The sequence below is a fragment of the Clupea harengus genome, chromosome 19 (assembly GCF_900700415.2).
Source record: "Clupea harengus chromosome 19, Ch_v2.0.2, whole genome shotgun sequence".
Taxonomy (NCBI): Eukaryota; Metazoa; Chordata; class Actinopteri; order Clupeiformes; family Clupeidae; genus Clupea; species Clupea harengus.
Window position 1 is genome coordinate 16,384,556 of NC_045170.1, and position 21,122 is coordinate 16,405,677.

Here is a 21,122-nt window from a genome sequence, read left to right on the forward strand (position 1 = left end):
AAGTGCTTTCTACAGATGGGCGACTGGATTGGATGTCGCACTACGACGCAGGAAGTTGAAGGGGGGTTAATGTCTGTCAGATGGCAGACTGAAGTGCTCGTCTGAAGGGGAAGGGGTGGTTGGGGAGGGTAGAAGTGGTGGTGGTGGTGGGGGGGGGGGGACTCTGACACGGAGATAACAAGCATTGTCATCTGTTAGTCCCGACATCGGCGTTTCTAAGGGCAGCAAAACATTCCATCTGAGGACAGTTTGGTCTCTGAGCCCTAATGAACGTGGCTGGATTACCTGCCCATGCCACTTCTGATAAACGGACTGCTGCCAGAGGAGCTACAGTAATTGAGAGATATGTACTGTAAACAGCCATATCCTGCTACATGCTTATTTCATAGCCCACAGCAATACTGCTGAGTACACAGGGGAAATAATGATTTTCCTAAAAGTTATTTCTGTAGATTAACATTATGCTATGAATGGTCATAAAAGACTCTACTTCAGGGAAATAGACAAATCTCACCAAAGATAAATTCTTCACTACAGCGCACTTTGTCAGTTTAATAGAACTATTGAGCGGGAGAGTCTAATAATATATTTAATCTACTTCTGTTTTCAGTCCATAGTGATGATCACATTAAGAGTTTGAGTTTGAATTTAAATACAGACTAAGGTAAAACCACGCATTTAGGAAGATGGAACAAAATCAAAACAAAGTAAGGTAAGAGAATAGGACCTTTGCACAGCAGTGAATCTTTACAAAATAAAACCAATATTTCAAAAACACAGCAACTGATATCTCCGAGGCTGCTTAGGGACGCACTCAGACCATTGCCTGGGAAAGCAATTCTATTTCAAATTTGGTTTCATAAGGAAATAAAATATGATAAAAAAAATCAGACAACTTTAGATTTAGTTCCAATTCTTCACAAAACAGAGGAAAAAGTCTGCACGATAATCATATATGTTTCAACATAAGGAAAACATTATTTTACTACTATTGAATTTAAAACTTCACTTGTGATTTACTGCTGCTAGTAAACTAACTCAGCATTCCTTATTATTAAAATTTAAATTAAGGTCTGCACTCCCACCCGCAGAAATATCAATTTCGTTCGTTTGCACTACAGAGAGCTGCAGGCAATAAAAATGTATTTCAATCAATTAAGCCTCTGAACACAGCAGCCTCTTTTAAATCTAGACACCACTGAGTCACAATTCTTGCACTGTAAAAATTATTAATGCTGGAATGAGCAACTGTTACAAATGTCTGACACAAGTACTTTGAAGATAGCAGGGAAAATGGGTTAAAAAAAAAAAGACAAACCGTTTTCTTTGAAAATCTTGGATTCTTTCAAATCTATACTATAAAGAAAGAAAATTATGAAAAAAAGGGCGACTTCATAAAGGTATGAAAAACCATTGCCTGATACTAGTGGGGGAACTGAGCTGCATGCTAGGAGCCAGAAACTCAAACTCCCATGGTGCAGATGATGAGTGTGGACAGTAATGGGGATCTCTCGTGCCTTCTGGGAAATGAGGTACCCTGCCTGGCCTGACCCGGCACACCCCTCACATCATTCATTACTCTGAGCCATGAGGGAGTGAAGTTGGGGGGTGGTGGAGGGGGGGGGCACACACATTAACGTAGATTTACTGCAACCCCTGAAGCAGGGTGACTTCGGTTTTCTGGATTTTTTTTATTTTTATTAACGTCATCATCCTACTTATCATCATTTGAGTCCATTTCAGGCCATCGTTTGTGCATAAAATGTGCAAGATGAATTTGAGCGGACCGCATCATTAAGAAAAAAATCCCGACCAGCTTAGACCGTATATGTCAAAAATTGACTTATAAGAGCACTGTTGGGGAGATGACAGCATTTACATTAGGATTTTTTTTCCCTTTTGGGAACGGGTATTTCTAAAAGTATGAGGACACATCAGCGACAGGAGATGATATGATGTTTGTGTCCTACTTTGAAGAGGACATTTTTTCCCTACAGGAATATAACGATTGTCCAGACAGCACTCATGGGAAATGTGGTTTATTTTGGTGCAGCTGAACCCAAGTAGGCACAGGTTTTCTGAGGTTTTTTTTCTACCTTTAAAAGGATGACCTAAGAAAATTTTACGAGCTCTAAAGCTCGAGCTGAACTCCAAGCACAGGAAGCAAATGAGAAATTTCATGCTGGATGAATAATATGTTTAATGCCTGCTCGCCTTCAGACGAGATGAGCATATATTTCTCAGATCACAGAAGGTAGGGGACCTTCTCTGGAGGGATTCCAAACATTAACAGTTGGCTTTAATGGAGGTAAAACCACTCTTAGAATGGTGGAAAAAGAAACGGCAGACAGTATTTCAACATGTTATAAAGCGTACATCCATCTTATTTTGTATAAACCCAACCATTGTCTTCCGAGCGCCCCGGCCATTCATCTTTCATGGCATGGGGGTGATTCAGTGAGCAACAGGTGTGCTACCTGAGTTATGGTCTCGCTGGATAATATTTTGTTTCTTTTCGCTTCAAACAGCATGACTAAACCGATCCAGTCAGAGTTAATGGCAGAACACGCAAGTGAGAGACGACTCACTCATTTCCTCACACAGTGCTGTCCATCACGTTACAGAATGGGCAAATGCCATGGTGGGAAAGGGGAAGAATAAAAAAGAAAAACTTTAAAAATCCACAAGAGCGCATTCAACTGAGATGGGAGTTGGGGGGTTCTAGGGGAAGGTAGTTGGAACCAAATGATGCATTACAACTCCTTAACACATCTGTCTTTTTGCGATTGCTTTCTTGACAGGTTAGGGGGTTCTGGGTATGGAGGCGACAGAGGGGGTTGGGGGGAAGGAGAAAAAAAAAGTTCCCACTTTAAGCCATTGATATTTAATCCCTCATGAACTCTGCTGGGCTTTTACGCCGTCTTTTATGGGGCTCTTACGGGGCACCCAGGGGCGTGAGTGTGTCCCTCTCAGGCAAGATCGGTCACTAATCAGTACCCTGAGAAACAACAGAAAAGCCCCTCGTCACCTCTACCCATCAAACAACTTTCTCCTCCCTCAGTCTTTTTCGTTTTCACTTAAGTGCCCTGGGGTTAAAAGGCAGGATTCTGTTGTAGCCGGGGACAGATCCACACATCTCCATGCCTGCCTGGCACACACAGACAGCTGTGGGATTTGCATGCGGTGTTAAGAGAGAGATGAGAAGAGAGGGCGACACAGAGTGAAAAAGAGAAGAGAGAGGGAGGGAGGGAGGTAGCCCCAGACACTCCCACAAGCTATAAAACCCAACCATACTGAAACACTCAGACAGAAACCACACGTGGATCTGTGCTCTGAGGGAGAGAGAGAGAGAGAGAGAGAGAGAGAGAGAAAGAGAGAAATAGAAGAGAAGAGGGAAGGCGGACGTGGACGTGAGCCGGAGAGGGGACACGCCAGAGAGGACTGGAGCAACGAAGAGAGATTTACAAACAGCTGGAAGAGGAGGAAAACCACGCAGATCTGAAAGTAGGAACAGCCTTCAGAAGAAAGTCTGTATTGCTTTTAAACTTATTCTCTTCTACAGAAAGAGAATAAAGTCCACATGGGACTCTGAAGACAGAGCCATGCCACAGTGGAGTTGGCTTAAGGCACAGGACTAGGCTGGGACAGTGGCTCAACTTCTGTTTGAGCAGTGAGTTTCATCACTTCCATACGAATCTATGCATGCGTGAGAAACACAACGAACTGCAGAGGTACTACCAGTCAGTGACAATAACACTCAGATACGAGTAGAGGAGTTGAAGATGTCTTTTGCCATGGTGCGTCCAGCACCCAGCCGATACCTGTACTCAGAGATCTCCATGATGTCCGAGGATGAGGAGAATGGCAGCGAGAGCTCGGGCTCGGACGACCGCTCCTTCCGCCTGGACACCTCAGGCTACGAGATCAAGGTGGGCACCCGCAAGCGCAAGCCTGGCGGAGGGGCCGGAGGTGGCGCGAACGGAGGCGGGCGACTCGGGTTGGAGCCTCCACCGATGATGGCGGGCGCCGCCCCGCCGCGAAACGCGGCGAACGCCCGGGAGAGGGACCGCACCAACAGTGTCAACACGGCCTTCACCGCCCTCCGTACCCTCATCCCCACTGAGCCAGCCGACCGCAAGCTGTCCAAGATCGAGACACTTCGGCTGGCCTCCAGCTACATCTCCCACTTGGGCAACGTGCTGCTGGTCGGGGAGACTTGTGGGGACGGTCAGCCCTGTCACAGTGGTGGCCCCTCGGCTAACTCCTACTACCACCACCATGGCTCACCCGCCCGTGACACAGAAAATTCTCAGCCCAAACAGATCTGCACCTTCTGCCTCAGCACCCAGAGAAAAATGGTGAGTAACCCGCCTGGATGATGTCAGTACCAAACAGACCTGGTCCGTGTGGATTATGTCTTTCTTTATAGCAACTGACAGGGGGGTATCCAGAAGCTTTCAGCACAAAATGAATGCCAATAAAAATAAAATAAGGAATACACTACCGTCTGTAAGTCTGTAAAAAAGAAATATTTCCTCCACCTGCAGTCAAACAGAAAATGCATAGAGGGTTAGAGATCCAGTGTCGTAAGATAGCTGAAGTCTGAAACCAATACCAATACCAAGCCTCATAGCAACAGTTTTACCCACATTCAAACTGTGCCTCTTCTTTTACTATACCTGCGTTACTGTGCCCACCTCACCTGTCATCAAGGTCTTTATAGTGGATAACAGACTAAGTCTCTGGAGGAACCTGCATAAATACTGGGTGGTGTGAAGGGTCACGTCTTCAATGTGACGTGCAGGGTCACAGGGTGGCAGAACACATTTCTGAACACTGAGCAAGTGATGACAGGACAAGACCAGTCGGCTCTTACCAGACCAGCCGCGGCTCAGCTGTGGGTTTAAGCCACCACAAGATTCCTTTACGGAGATAAACTCAGGCACCGAGGATGATCTCATGTGTCGCTTTTTATGTCTTAGTCTGTTCTCTTTTATGCGGTGCAGTATCCCTCCCATTACATCAAGGAGGTAACGAAACTGACTTAATGCAGACCAGCGGAAAGTATCACAACAACAGGCTGTCAGGAGGAATACAAACACGTCGTCCATCTCCCCTCTGTTCCCTCCTTGGAGTACACTACGGCTGACCTTAGCTCGTAAAGCCAACACCACGCCGCATTAAAAATAAGGCTGTAAATCATGCGACCGACCATGAGGAGCACAATAACACCAAAGCAAAACCAAAGAGAGCAGACTACTGTAATTTAAGCGGACGTCGCAAGGAGAGCCTTCAAACTTGAAATATTCCATATGCTTGAGACAACTACAGTCAACTATGACATTGGAAAATTTTTTGGTTAGGTATATCACCGCCACAATGTCCGTTCCTCAGAAACTTGAAGCTTGTCCAACACGACTTCATAGAGGGAAGGCGAGGTGGGGGGGTGGGGGTGGGGGTATAAAAACAAAACAATGGAACATCTTAAGTGTAAAAGGGCCTATTCAAAACAAAAATTAGTACCTCATGGCTGACCCAATACCCGGTAATAAATAAATATATTTAATTCCATAAAATTTACGGAAAAAGAATCTGGATGCTCAGAAGCAGCAGAGGTCCAAGCGAAACACATAAATATGCAAATGCAACACTTGCGTGTTCCAGACAGAGGGGCTCTGAATATTCACCGAACATATGTCGAACTCCCAGAAGCTCAAGACCATCCATCCAGGGCGATTTACACTCACATCCTGTGTTGTTCTAGGGCTCTTCCTAGCACTCAAATTAATGACCCTGACAACCGTAACACACTGCCTTCTCAAAACCAAGCCAACCAGGTAAATTATCAGCACAAGGGATGAGACTATTACATTTGTGGGAACGTTAAACCTCATGACAGTGCAAACAAGCCGTAGAAAAATGTATCATTACATCGCTGATAACGAAATCATCTGTGACTTTTGAATTATATGCAAGACACGAGATATATGCAAGACACTGTTAAGGGCTAGTTAGACTAAAAAAATGTAGAAAAATCCTTCACAGGTACATAGTTTGATTAATACTATAATAAAACTAGCAGGCCATCACAGAGCAGTCTGCTGGCCTTTTGAGAAATGTCCAGTCATGATTATTAGACCATGGAAAACAAAGTTAAATTACACACCTCCATTTTCCAGTATAAATTTTAAATAATATATTCAACTTGGGTGAACTCTACTCAGAGGGGACATAATCAGTTTGTTTTTCCTCACAAAAAAATTATACCAGAGAAAATTGTTTGAATGGAAACAGAGACCCAGAAGTCACGATTAATAACAATGAAAAATAAAGTTAATGGACAACATTTGTCTGGCTGGAAGCAATCCTGCTCTGTCCTCAGCAGTGGGCAGAGCAAACCAGCAAATGAGATAATGGAGCTTTAAGTGTTTTATCCAGAATTAAGACCCTGTCTATAGGCTTTCTGTGCGGCTCCGAGATTTGAACCAGATTGGGTCGCTCTTTGTAGTGGAGGTTTAAGAGGCAAAACGGCTCACTCCAAACCACACGCCTCCTTCTCTACCCCTACTTAGGTCTTATTACGCCATGAAAAAGCATCACCCTGCCAAGACCTATTTCTTTACTGTTTCAGCAGAAATAATCAATAATAATATTAAAAAAAAATAAAAAGGGAATACATTGGAGTACAGTATGTCTACTCTCTGAATACTGCCAAATTTAAAGTCCCCATTCTGACACAAAACAGATAGCCGTCTAGAAAATTGCCAGCAAACTAAAGACTGGCAATCTTAATTGCTCACAGGCACAGGCACAAGGAAACATTAGGTCAGGTACTTAAAATGACTGATGGATAGATGTGGGTGCCTGAAGTGAAAGATCTTATCGAAAAAAAAAAAAAAAGAAAACTTTTTTTTTTTTTTCACCATGCAAGCGATTTGATACATCTGGCACAGATTTGCTTAATTCTTGGACAGAGTGTAGTTCTTCCCCCCATTTTCGTGTGAGATACATCAGCACACACACACACACACATACGTAGTCACATGCTGCATAATTTCTCCCTGGCCTCCAGAATCAACTTCTTATTTCAGATGCCAATGAAACACAGGAAACCTAACGGAATAGAACACATAACTTAAAATACTAGCTCACAAAACAAATGAGCATTTCTCTCTTCCGAGCCCATCACACCCTACCCCCCCTCCTCCACTGACCAGTTGAAATGCACAGCCCATTAATAGAGAGCATTCCACTCTTCTTCCCCCCCCCCAGTAATGGCTCTAGCAGGTGAGGACAGGGCTTATGAAGGATGGCAGGGGGATTGCATAAGCGCACACACGGGGGGCAGGCGGGTCGGCATGCGAAACGGCCAGTACGTGCGGCGGGCCCAGTTTCGGAGCACCTGGGTGCGCGTTATGGTGTTCTCCCCGGTGCGGAGCGGATCACTGGCGGACACGGGGAGGAGGAGGAGCAGAAGCAGGTCCCCGAGCTGGACGGAACCTCGCCTCCGCCGCGGCGGCGGCTTGCATTTTCTGTAATTATCCCAGAGTTCCCTCATTACCTCCAGATGGAAGTTATTAGAACGGTCCTTCCATCCAACGGGAGCCTATCAGCACGAACATGCAACACATTACAAATTGTAAGCCCTGCTGCGGTTCAAACACTCTGGCGTGGAAAACAACACTGACAACACTGCTTGAAAACACAGATCCTTAATGACAACACATTTTGGACTGTTAGCACTTGTGTCAAACTGAAAATCACCACATGTGTAAAGATTTCGACCCTGTGGGTTGGAGTCAGTCTCCGGCTCTATGCTTATGGGCCTCCAGGAAGAGGGTAGACATATGGTTGCGTGGACAAAGCTGGTGAACTAATATCAATATTTCCTGCCAATTGCTTCTGGCTAATAGAGCATGCAAATGTTATTACATGTGATTAAGTCTGCACAGGGTTCCGTCATTAAGGTGAAATATGTGGTGGAAAGGGATTCGTGCTTGCAGGAGGTTCAGATGCGTTGAGGCAAACGGGGCTGCTTTTAATAAATCTGAGCAGACGTGTCATCGCAAACGGCTAGAGTTTCACGTCTGAAAAGTTCACACACACACACACACACCTATGCACACAGTGGGGGAAGACTGACAAGTCTCCTCATTGTAATCTTTCACCAATCTGCCAACATTACCTGTCAGACAGGGGTGAAACCAAATATTTGTCTTAAAAGTGAAGGCTCGGGTGCCAGCCACTGACAGGAAGAAAGAAAAAAAGCTGACATGCCTTTCTGAAATGAAGATGGTAGCTGCTCTTTCAAAGTGAAAATAATGTAATTTCTCATATCATACAATTATGATATAACCATTCAGCCATACTATTTGTTGAACAGAGCATACAAAAAGCTTTGAAACTAGACATAAAAGTTAAACAAAGGGGGGATAGAAAAAAAAAAAAAAACATCTTTACAATGTGCTATACAGGATATGAATAACAAATGCAGACATAGTCTTTCTCGCCTGGCATAAGTGGTCCCTCGAGTGGCCTATTTGGTGACTTTAGAAGTGTCTGTGAATGAAATGAAAGGGGGTGCGGGGGCTGGAGTCCGTGTGACTGACTTCATCCTCTAAAGCCCTCTGTTTTGACTACGGGCTCCTCCTACGCCCGATGTGGATGTGGAGACGGTGGCATTCTTTCTCGCTCCCGTTCTCACCAAGGCAGAGAGAGAAATGGGAGCCGTGTGTCTGTGTGTGTGTGTGTGTGTGTGTGTGTGTGTACTGCCACACTGTAAGGTGAGCCCAGAAAAACACAGGTTGGTCTTTTCCCTAGTGTCCAGGGTTCTGTCTGAAGGGCAGACCAATATCAACCCTGTTTGGTTGATGACTGTCAATGCTGGTCGACTTGGATGAAAAGAGAGGGGATGCACACACGTGCACTCACTCACTCACACACACACTCTCTCTCACACACACACACCACCCCCCCCCCCCCCCCCTTTGCTTTAAACTGTGAAAATGAATACATTTGCTTAAAGGAAAAACAGACTGTGCATAAAGTCGAAATGCTGCATGTTTAAAGTAAATGACAAAGATAAAATATGAAAATGTATCATTGTTTTCTAGCCACTGAACCTAATGCATAATCCACCCCCTGTGTTTCAGAGCAAAGACAGAGACAGAAAAACAGCCCTGAGAAGCTAATGAAGCCTTCGGCCGGAGTGAAGACCCCCACGGCTAACCACAAACTTGACATTCTTATTGTGTATATATGCAAATATCAATTCATATTTAATATGTCAAAAAAAAAAGGAATAAATGGAGAAAGAAAGACAGAAAAAGAAACGTTGGGCCTTAAGGACCACAGTTTGCTGTGGACTTCATAGCAGTAACATATTCACAGTTAGTTCTTTTGTGCCAGAGCACAGCGGTGATTTTTGGTTTCATCTCAAAAATGTCCTAATCTACGATGGGAGACTGCGTCACTACATCCACAGGAGAAGGTTCTACCAAAGGACACCTAACAAAAAAAAACTTACAAAAAGGTACGCTACCATGAACTTACAAAATGGACTTGGACTTGTGACTGACAATACTTTCATACAAACATGAAGGATGCTACAGCACATGAAAAGCAGAAATAAGAAAGGCCAGCTGACAGCGGGATCACAAACTTGAAATGGTGGACCAAACTGATAGCAACAAGGAAGGAAGTTTGTACATTTTTCTGACTGATTCTTAATTGTGTTTGCTTAAAACATGAACAATTAGGCCTAAGCCCACACTATCTAAAACTACAGACATAGTATTGAATGTGCTGTATAATATTTTGTATGAACTTGGTTTTAATAAAATATAAGATATAAATGAATAATGAAAGATTCGTCCTTTACATGTGTGAACAAATGTACGGATGTCATTATAATAGCAAAAATACTTTTTATAAACTTTTGAAGAAATACTTCTTCAAGCAAGGAAAAAAACCCAGTACCAGTACATTACAGTGGCAATGCCAGGATCAAGGCTGCACTGAACTCCAGATCGTGGCAGGTGTGGATCATACCGAAATAAATGTTTCCTATATATCATTTTTAGGGTTTATTTTGGCCCGTGAACCTGTCTTTGGAGCAGACTGAGGGAGCAATCTCTCTCACAGGCCCAGACTCTTGTCCCTCCCTGCGTGGCTACACCTATAAAGAGCTATGACAACAGCGGGCTGCCCGATAAGAATCAGCCATCAGTCTTCCAAAAAGCTTGAGCACATGCTCGTACACACGCACTTACTTGCACAGATGGTCATTTTCTCCGGGAAAACAGGGACGGGTCATAGACCTTTTCTCTTGATCACACATTCCTATTACAGTCAAAGTGATGCAGCTGACTGACAAGTTTAGCATCATTAGGGCCTAGTCATAGAGGCAGCAAATTTGTTGGCATAAAGACAAGATTTATGAAATTTAAAACTAGTTATGTACTTGTTTCTCCTTCACACTGCCATAGTCATGAATACCATTTGAGGTGTCAGGGCACTTCATAACGCCTGACCGAAGGTAAGTGTCATCTTTAGATGGATAGAGGGGGAGGATGAGAGGGGATAGAGGGATGAGCCGGTGGAGTGGCGGCTGAGCTCCTTGGGGCCCTTAAAGGGCCAGCTTTGCGGAGCGGAGTTGCAGGCGTGGTGTGGTGTGTTGGGTCTCAATGCGTCGCAGCAGGGGAAGATGGGATCTGCAGGTAGAGATCTGGCTGACTTCCCCCAGCCCCCAGACTGTCCCGTCTGGCTCTAGAGGAAGCCTGCACACCTCTGGAATTCCATGCTCTGTCTCTACAGTCCCGTGTTCACTCTACCTCCGACCCCCACACACACAACCCCACCATCTTCAAGCGCTCCACCAGCCCCATCCAGCCCCCCCGCCCCCCCCCCCCCCCCGTCCTCTTCAAATCCCTACTTCACTGTCTTGCCACTGGAGAAGCAAGACAAGACTCTGGTTACTAGCGGAGATGGGGATACAGCTGATGACCCCCACATGGCCCCCTGATTCCTGCCGCGTGGCGCAGACTGTCCCTGCTGAGCTCTCGTCTTCTCCCTCACCCCCACGTCACTCCGTCACATCACTCAACATACTGCAACAAAGACCACCACTCCACACCAATTACCATCCATATTTCACAGGAACCCGGTGACCTTTCACACAGATTGCATTTTAAAAACCCTGAAATAGCATCACTGACACTTTGGCCACATTTTGGTATAAGACCCACACGTCTCACAAGCAGGAAACTGTTGGAGACAAAGGTTTTTGGAAGCCAGCGAGCAGGAGTAAAAATAAAACGCTCCATGCGATCCCAAACTGACATTCGCCTGGTGATCACGGCTGGTCTGACTCCTAAGAGGCAAAGAAATGAGAAGCTCATTTCTGTCAGTGGTGTGAGACTGGGACTGGCAAAAAGTGCTGGCAACACTATTTGAATGCCTTAATAGGTTCATGTTGTCCATATCACAGGGCGCTATGCGGCCAATTTCCAAAACACCCCATCTCCGCTTTCTGACAGGACGGTGCTCTCGTGAGGACCTCGAAACAGGAAAGGGGGAGACATTAGCATCACACTCTGTCTCGCTATCAGACCCCCAGTGAATGCAAGCGGACAGATTAGCTCCAGAAACCTTGGCTAGCTTACCTGGGTTTTTCCGCCTGTTTCTCGGTCAACACACTCACACTCACACACACACACACACACACACACACACACACACACACACACACACACACACACACACACACACACACACACACACACACACACACAGGCTGAGTAAGTAAAGGGATGGTTAGCAGACGACAGCCTGTCGAGAGCGCGTCTGGCCGTGGCCCTGCTCTGTTCAACATCAGCAGCCTCCTCTCTGCCTGGATGGCCTTGAGAAGGTGCCACTCATGCAGGGTTAGGAGAAGGGGGGGCGAGGCGTGCAGGTCTGGGGTGGTGTTATAGGGGTAATGCTGCGACAAGGCGCCAAGGCCAGACGCTGTCGGTACCACACCAGACGCGCCTCCCTCACCTGCCTCTGCAGCTGGGGCAGGGAACCTAACCTCCTCCCACTTTTAATTTCCAACTTTTCATACTGCTGAAGGAACCGGCGCCCATAAAAATAAATCCCTTCATTATTTTTTAAAATAGCGAAACCACAATTCGGGAAGAGGTCGCTCCGGGGTCAAAAGCTCATTACTCATAGATGAATCCAGCAAAAAAAAATAAATGGGGCTTCGGCGAGAGCTGTCGGTTACCACGTGGAGCTCTGCGCCATGCTAGCCTGATAAATAAAGAATCTGGAGATCCTCGTACACGGGCTTTAACCTTGGAGGACGCATGTGGAAAGTTCGCGTACGGGCCCTTCCAGGTTTCAAATGGGTTTTCCACCTGGCCCCAAAGCATCCGGTACATCATTCAGAGAAAGTCGTTATTTATTGAAAATTAAATGTCTAATGATGCCCTGAAGCTTTCTCCGCCACAGCCCCATATTATGACAGAGGAGAAAGCCATCGGGCAAAAGGCATGAGAACAAGCAACGCACCCCCAAGAAAAAAATGCAACTCTTCCTTCAAACCATAAACCCCAAACATCCCAATGATGTCAATTCCTCACAGAACCCACCCCCCCATCCTTTCCCCTTACAAGCTATGAAGAGAAGTCTTCATTTTATTGCCCAAAACACATATTTTCATGTTTGACTGAAAGGGAGAAGTAAGGAGGCTGGGAGTGGAGAGCATGCAGCAAAACAGACCAAGCATAAAGTCTGCAATGGGCCACAGCTAAGATGGACTGTTTTGCAAGTCATCACTCCCTATTCTTTTTCCTTTGTCCTATTCCAGTGGAAAAACAATGCTGTAAACACTTTACAACTTTTTCGCTCTTTTTCCCCTCTCTCTCTCTCCCTGTGTGTCAGAGTGGGAGGCAAAGTTTGCCATGAGGGAGAACGAGAGTAGTCTAGACAGAGCTACTCTCAGTCTCAGCTGTGCTTAGGGTGAAAGGGCTGAGCTCCCCTTCCTCTGAATACACCCACCCACACTACCTCCCTCACTTCCCCCCTCTCTACCTCCCAGGGGTTTGCCTTGCAATCACTCCCCCTCCAGACCCCCCCACTCCATTCATCTCTAACACATGGCAGCCTCCGCTGGCAGTTGGTTTCAATCAGGTCTTCTGGCAGGACACACACTGGGCCAACAGGGAGCTGTGCTGAAGACCGGATGAAAAGGAAGTCCTAAAAACTACGGAACGACAGGTGGCTGCTTTGGCAGCCTATCCTCACCCCACCTCCCTCCCATCCTCCTCCCCTCCCATCCTCCTCCCCTCCATTCCTACACCCCAACCATCCCACTTCTTCTGCACTCAAGCATCCTACCCCCGTCCCGCTCCCACCCCAAACCCCATCCCCTCTTTCCCCAACTTCCACCGACTTTCCACCTCCACGCACCTGCATGGACACAGAGTCGAGCCGCGTGGCCAAGGGTCTAGTTCGCTGTGTCCAACCGGCACGCGATTCACCAAACCGCCTCTTCACGGCCACCCCCCACCCGCAGACCCCAGACAAGTCCTCTGTATCAACACCCCACCCCACCCCCAACTTAGAAAAACACATCCCTGCTTCTCCTTAAATAGACTATTAAAAAGAGATTTCCTGCTGACAGCACAGTGACAGGCCAAGATTCCTCATAATTTACTAGCGATCTGTCAATTTTATCACCGTATTGATTTCAGCAGAACTCTGAGCCCTGAATGCAGACCTTTGTGTCCAGAGACGGAGCACGTTTGGAAAGTAGTTTATCGTGAACCAAACAGACAAAAATGCAAGTGGTACACGTGGTCATTCAAGGCTTCTCTGGGTATTTGGCTTGAGTCCCAGGTCTGCACTTACTTGCTGATCAATATCACTTTTGTACACTGAGAAGAAATGGTGCACTAATAATGCAATCCCTCTGTGGCGCTTTTGATACTCAAGTGAGCGTTTATGTTCAAGTTATTGTGGTTGCTATGGCACCTGGCTAAAACATCTGCATTTGTTAGGCATAAGAACGGTGAGACAAAATATTCAAACAACAATAATTACTTAATAAGTAGTGTGACAGGAAAATGGAAAAAAATCTATTCCATGAATTTTAAATTAAGCATGTCTCATGAAATATTACAAAATACACAGAAGATACAAATACTACTACTGAAAGCGATGACACCATCTCAAAATGCGGTAGGTAATCACGTCAGTGATAACCTCCGGGGCCATAAAAAAAAAACACCTTCACCATCATTCTTCTTCACTCTACTGTTTTGGTTCATCTAAACAGGGTGTTTTGGTTAAGGACCTTCCAAGAGGAGACATATCTCTTTGGTTCCATGACACCCTTTTGGAAGGCACTGGTGTGTGTGTGTGTGTGTGTGTGTGTGTGTGTGTGTGTGTGTGTGTGTGTGTGTGTGTGTGTGTGTGTGTGTGGGTGTGTGCCTGAGAGGGACTGACGGCTCCTACTGGAATAGAGACCTTAAATCTCACTCTACCTTTTGGTGTTTGTAACAGAACGCCACCCACGTTCACATTCTTCACTTTAATTTGATAAATCATAAGAATGGGTCACATCCAGTGGATCAGGGGGGAACAAAACCTCCCATTGTTTTTGACTGCACAGACTCTTCATAAAAGCCATGCCCGTGTCTGCCGAAGCACAGTATATATATTAATCATTCCCTTCTCTTGGAGGTTTTTCGATTCCAAATGGCTTGCTGGGGTGGGAGGATAACCCCCATTCCCCACAAACTCTCAGCAGCATCAAGCCCTGGTTGCTCTAATAGACGAGAAGGCAGGGGAGAAAATCCAAAACGTGAACGAAAAAGCAGTCAGGCTTAAATCAGATGCAGATATTGGGGAGAAGAAAGGCTGGGTGTCTTTGGGTTAGGCACAACCAACTCCACTTCCTACACTCTTAACGGCTACACTGACTTCCATAAAGGAAGTTTTAGTGGCCGCTGTGGGCTGGCAATGGTTATTTCATTCCAGGACCAGAGGCTAGGCCGCGTTCTTCTTTACTGATGTACCTGGCTTGCGGTGCACGAATATAGCTCTTTTGAGGTAACTTAGACTTCATAGCTTGTAAAATACATTAGGAAAAAAACATACACTTAATATTTTTCAGAGTAGGAGAAAGTAATGAAATGTAGTTACAGAACAGGAGGTCAAAAACTTGTGCTGTGAAGAGGGACCAAAAAGGCCATGAGGCCACAGATTTTAAGTTGGACAAGTCTGAGTGAGGTGAGAGAGTGTGTATGTGTGTGTGTGTGTGTGTGTGTGTATATGTGTGTGTGTGTGTTATAGAGAAAGGGGGAGGTTGGGGGGCATCTGGCACACTCATCCAAACTCCAGGCTGTGCATTACAGGTATGGCGTTTCTGGTTCCTCTCTCACAGCTTGAGGGAAAGGGTGTGTGGGTGGGGAGTGCTTAGGCAGTGGTGGTGGTGGTGGTGGGGGGGGGGTAAGGGTTAGTTCAGGCATGCTTTGCGGGTGTTCAACTGCCAGGGGTGGATGGAAACGACCCCCCCAGGTCCTTGTTTCCCAAATTGACTCGATTTCGTTGCTGGAACAGCGCGCCACGTGCAGCAGGAGCCAGGACCGTTCTCTTCTCTTCCCCTTGCATCCGCTCTACCTGCGGTGTGGGGAGCGCAGAGGAATGGGAGACGTCGGATCCAAAGAGCTTGGACCTGGTGGCTATGGTTAAAGCAGGTCATCCAACAGGCCTTTTTAGCCCATACAAGCTCCCACTCAAACACTCTCTCTGGACAGCCGAGCTCTCCAAGCCGATATCCGTCTCGCAACTCTTAATCCACAGCGGCGGTATTCTGTTTCCATTTCGGCACAACGCACGCATTGAAACAGCATAGAAACAACAGCGGGGATTGCTCGAGATGAAAAGCACTTCCTCCTCTGAGGCAATTGAGCTCGAGTCCAGCGGTCAACTATAGAGGGGAGACGGCAGGAGAGAATGAAGAGAGAAGGGTGCATGTGACAGAAAGTGACACAGATGAAGAGTGAGAGAGACTGAGCTGAGAGACGGAGAGCAACCTCTCAACTCTTTCCTTCCACGTTTGGGACACTGGGACGAATCACGCTGCCCTGGGTTACCGAGTCTGGACTTGAGCACTGGGAAGGGAAAGTTCTCCCCGCTGTCAATCAAAAGGTTTAATAACAGTAGAGCAGGACGCTGTGGTCTCTCTCCCTCCCTCCTCTTTTTCCTTCTCTCTTCCTTTCCTTCTTTCTTTCTCTCTCATTATACTTTGAGAGACAAGGGGGCTGAAGCCCACGCGAGAGGGTGTCTGCAGAACTGTGAAAATCCATGCTCAGATTTTTTTTTTTACTGCCATGACTTTGACAGGGATCGCAAGAGATCCATCTGGAATGAATTAGAACCCACCACCTGGAGACAACCCAATCACAAAATTAAACTTTGGGATTACCAAAATTTAGGGAGGAAAAACGCTCACTTCCAGACATATGGGCCACTAACCACCCCCCCCCAACAAGCCCCCCAAATCTGGTTTGATCATATTTCCAAAGCAGGGGGGAGGAAGGGTGCGGCGGGCTATAAGAGACCGGCTCTTAGTTTGTTGCTATACGGGACACATAACCCATCACATTATGAGTACGTGTATGTTTAGCTTCGTAATTAAATGAAAACAGGCCGCCTCTTTTGGTCTGTATACTATGCCCCTGGGGGGCCTCACAGCCTGGATGAGGTGGCGAGGCACGGTCTGCCCACCCTCCTGCCCGAGATCTGATCAGGTGATTAAACCCAGCCTAAACCTACAACACAACGGGCCATGATTAAGACTTAAAAACAACATGAGGGGGTGGAAAGGATTAGGGTGAAAGGAGGAAGGAAAACACACAGGTTCTAACGGGTTATGAGGTTAGGGCAGAGTCACAGTGATTTACAGGAGACCTGCATCTGGTTTCAAGGACATAGAGAACATTCCTTGTTCTACGGTGTTCAAACTGGCTAAAGGGGAAGCAGCCTCGTCCAGCAGGTTACCTAAGGTTGCTTTCAGGTTATACTGTGGCCTTCAAGAGCACAGGCCGACCCCTTGGGTACAGCTTTGCAACGGGTCATCGAGACTGGGTCCGTGATTAGCCAACAAAACACACAGCTCAATGCAATTGCCAGAACAAGTCCTTTGTACTTTGTCTTTACAGTAAAGTCCACTGGGAGAGAACAAAGGATGCTCCCCCCCTCCTCCCCACCCATATACTTGAAGATGTATGCTATCTGGACGGACTCATATGGAATCGCTCACATAGATATGACAGACTGTTCACGGTTTAAAAATGTGCATTAAGCAAAATGGTGATTTGGACATTTGCTTTGCCTCTGGACAATCCAGCTGACAGTGAGAACAACGCCCTCTAAAGGCCTATGGTTCTCAGTGCTGGAGCAGTACAGCGAGTACTCCTCTTCTCCACCCTCCTGCTTGAGTTTGATCAACTGCTGGACTCCGGTTTCGGAGGTGTTAAGTGAGCTTGAGAGATGACAGGATGAATGACGGAAGAGCTTGCGCAGTGCGAGGGTGAAGGAGTGAAAATCCCTGCTTCTTAAGGGGTCAATCTGAGGTGCCAATTCATCACGCAGGTGATGATGTAATGGACGTCTTTACCAGCCCTTATCCTACCCCCAAAACTCATGGCTGCCCAATTTTCACAGTGATTTCCTAAAAATACAGCCTGACTTCATGATTGTCTAGCGTCTCAGGTATAAAATGAACCGCACCAGTCTGGACCCCGACTCAAATTTTCATCATGAGCAAGGTTTGGCAGAAGCAGTAAACACTTGGGAGATGGGAGATTTTGCGGGGGGGGGGGGGGGGGAGGGAAGAGGGGACTGGATGACCTAAATCAATGCCTTCCCTCAGGAAGCCGATCCAACTTTCTGCCTCTGGACCCAGACGCATTAGGCTCGTCTGTGGCCCGTCAAAGACACGGGTGAGTGGCTAATCCGCGAGCGCTCCCTCTCTGGCGCGAGGCCCAACACAGAACCTCGCTGTGGCCCAGAGAGAAGGCCAGCACCAGCCACACAACCCTGCATCCTCTGGACGTCTGGCTGCGTCACCCCAACTCAACCACACACACACACACACACACACACACACACACACACACACACACACACACACACACACACACACACACACCTCCCATCTGTTTAACCCAAACAAACCTTCCCTTGTCTGCGCTCATTTTCTAAAAAACACCCACACAGCAACGCGTGCACACAGCTCCGTGTGCGCTGCTACTGAATTGAGTTCTCCGGTGCAGCGCGGCGAGGTCCTTTCGCGCAGTAGCTGCACCGGGGCAGGAAGCTGCAGTTGCAGCCAGGAGCCAGGGCCTTTTTCTTTCCCCCCCTATTCCACAATGTGTCTTCATTCATCTCGCAGCGCACATGGAAAAGCCATTGCGGGGGGAAAAACCCCCTTCCTGCCGGCGAGGCCTCGGACAGGCGCTGCAGTCTCGCGTATTCCCCGTTCGCTCCGCGAACAGGAAACAACCCTTTATTACAAAGGAGGGGAAAGGAGGAGAGGAGGAGGAGGAGGTAGAGGAGGTGGAGATGGGAGGTGGAGAAGAAGTAGTAGTAGGGGACGAAAAAAAAAGCAAGGGATTTGGAAGTCTGGAAGTTTTATTTGTAGACAACTTGTGTCGAGGGCTTTGAGGGACCAAGAGGCAACCCTATCTGCTGTCCCCAGGCAGGGGGCTAATTTAACGTACGCCAAAAGGGCCCCGGACCACCACGGCTCTCCCGTGCTGCGCAAGGAACTCTGTGACCACACAGGAGAAACACCGGCTGCAGAGCCGCTCTCTAATGAGGGGATAGGCTGCTGGACAGGCGCAGACGAGATTGAATGCAAACCATCTACCATTTCCTCTGTTCTCTTCCTTCAACTGCTCAATTATAACCACCAAAAAAAAAATCCTGTGAAAAAGTGATGTGCCTAACCTGTGAAAAATAAACCGCCTCGAATGAGAGGAAGAGGTAGATAATGGTTTCAGAACAAATTTGAACTTCTCGTGTCTACCGTGTCTGCTGCAATCAGGAGTAAAAGTGGGAACTAAAACATCTGTCTGTAATTGTGTTCGGAGAACAAGCCTAAGGAGACAGAGAAACACAGGCCTCAGGTAAAACTTCCTGTCACAAATGAAGCTCCCTCCTGTCCTTAGAACAGCAAGCTCATACTTTTTTCATTACGCAACTTGGACATTTCTATGTTAAATGGTCAACAGTATAGAGACGGACGCTTTTCAACATTACCTGGGCAAACTACAAAATGAAAAATGTACCTTGATAGAACTTTGTCAAGTTCCATCATTTAAGGCACCCGGAAAAGTGACAGCAAGACCATATGCACTATTTGACCATATGACAAGACCATATGCACAATAGTTGTCGGTGGGAGTCAAGCTCATTGATGGCAGTCAAGCCAAAGTCCTTATAGGCAATTCTCAAGATTCGGCAGCCATCTTGGCAACACCTCCGGGCAGATATTTCAATCAGGCTCCTATCTAAAAATGGGGAGAGATCCATAACTCCATGGATCAAACAGACATTTAAAGTACATCAAGTGAATCCACGTTTAAATATGACACAAACAGTGTGAACGTGTTGTCCCCGACTCAAATAAGGCTACAAAAAATACTTTATTCTTTGTGTTGACTTACTCACTGCATGCACCAAATGTCACAGTTCAACTATTGCTATGGTAACGGTAGAACTAAAAGGAACATTCAGGTGATGCGAAAAGTCAGTGACAGTGCTGTTTCCAACCATGCGTTTGGCTCTTCATAATACAGGGCAGGACTTCCAGTTACAAATCTGCCATATTTAGCATTACGGATTCCCTCCTGATTACCCATTAATTTTCCCATCAATGATTTATCTCCTCCCTTATAATGTCTCTGGTCAAGTGCACTGGACTATATCGTCTTTTCAGCAGAGCTAGTTCTCTTAAAAGAACCAACTAGAGCCTTCAAAAGAGGTGAAGTATTTTAACAAACTAAATAAAGACAGCAGTTATCATTCCAGTTGTTTTCGCTGCTGTTTCAAAGGGCTTTAAAAATAAACCCTCTCTTTAAGACTGAGGCTCTGTCCAAGAACAACACGAGTTGCGAAACAAATTCCTCATCTCCCACCCAATGCCAAGAACAGTTTTGGATGGCGGACGAGTTTAAGGTTGTATAGCCTGGCAAATGGTCCAGACCACATTGCAGCAGGGTTCACTGCTTTGCAATGGACCTTGTAAATTAAATAGCAGAGAGAGAAGAATTCAGTAATGACTGAGCATGCAAATTTTGAAATCCTGTAGAACTGCTGCTCCGCATTGCGTGAGGACCGTGTAGCACACGTTGTGAAGGGAGCTTTCAGAGCTCTTTGCAAACAACTCAGACAAAAATCGCTTAATGAGAGCCAGGCAGGAGGAAGTGGCTCTGAAGTGTTTCAGAAACTACAGAGCTCTGGGAGACTGTGCCAGCTTCTGCACTCACTGTTTGAACAACCTCTCAAGACACAACATGAGGTTTGGATAGAATCAGCCTTCAAGAGGGCAGCCTAAGGTTATTACACAACACCAGTACTAAGTACAAATGCCAGAACAGGGCAAGTTACTGTTTGTATAGCCTGATCATAGTGTTTCGCTCCATGTTAATCTGCATACAAGAACATGGATGAGTATTGTCTGCTTGCAGGATCAAGGCAAGTAAGTATCCCATACCTGGTCTTTTACATACATCCCAATAGAAGCGATTTCCATGATTTACACAAAGTCACTCATTTGTTAAAGCATGCAAACAGGTGACCAAGACCTGATAATCAAATATATGCACTTTTGATGGAAATTAACCAAATGTCCTAAAACACTGACTCAGCAGTGACTGTTAGGGATGGGCATTCGATTAAATTGTCTTAATCGATCGTCGGGAGAATTAACGATCGATTTTCGATTAATCATTAATATTTTTATATTAAAATTCACTATTTATAGGCTATATTAAAATGCAGTGAAAATAGAAAAAACACAGCGTGTTTCCTCATTGAGATATTTATTACTCAGATGAACAACTCTT

At 46.3% G+C, this 21,122-nt stretch overlaps 2 protein-coding genes across 2 annotated transcripts in view; one reads left to right on the forward strand and one right to left on the reverse strand.

Moving 5' to 3' along the window:
• bop1 (BOP1 ribosomal biogenesis factor) overlaps positions 1–21,122 on the reverse strand; it is a 55,176-nt gene that overhangs the window by 26,541 nt on the left and 7,513 nt on the right. The window lies entirely within an intron of this gene.
• Positions 3,267–10,031, forward strand: scxa (scleraxis bHLH transcription factor a). The gene is made up of 2 exons (XM_012818318.3): positions 3,267–4,358; positions 9,153–10,031. The coding sequence occupies exons 1-2, from the start codon at positions 3,783–3,785 to the stop codon at positions 9,189–9,191; spliced, it is 615 nt and encodes a 204-aa protein (XP_012673772.1). The 5' UTR covers positions 3,267–3,782; the 3' UTR covers positions 9,192–10,031.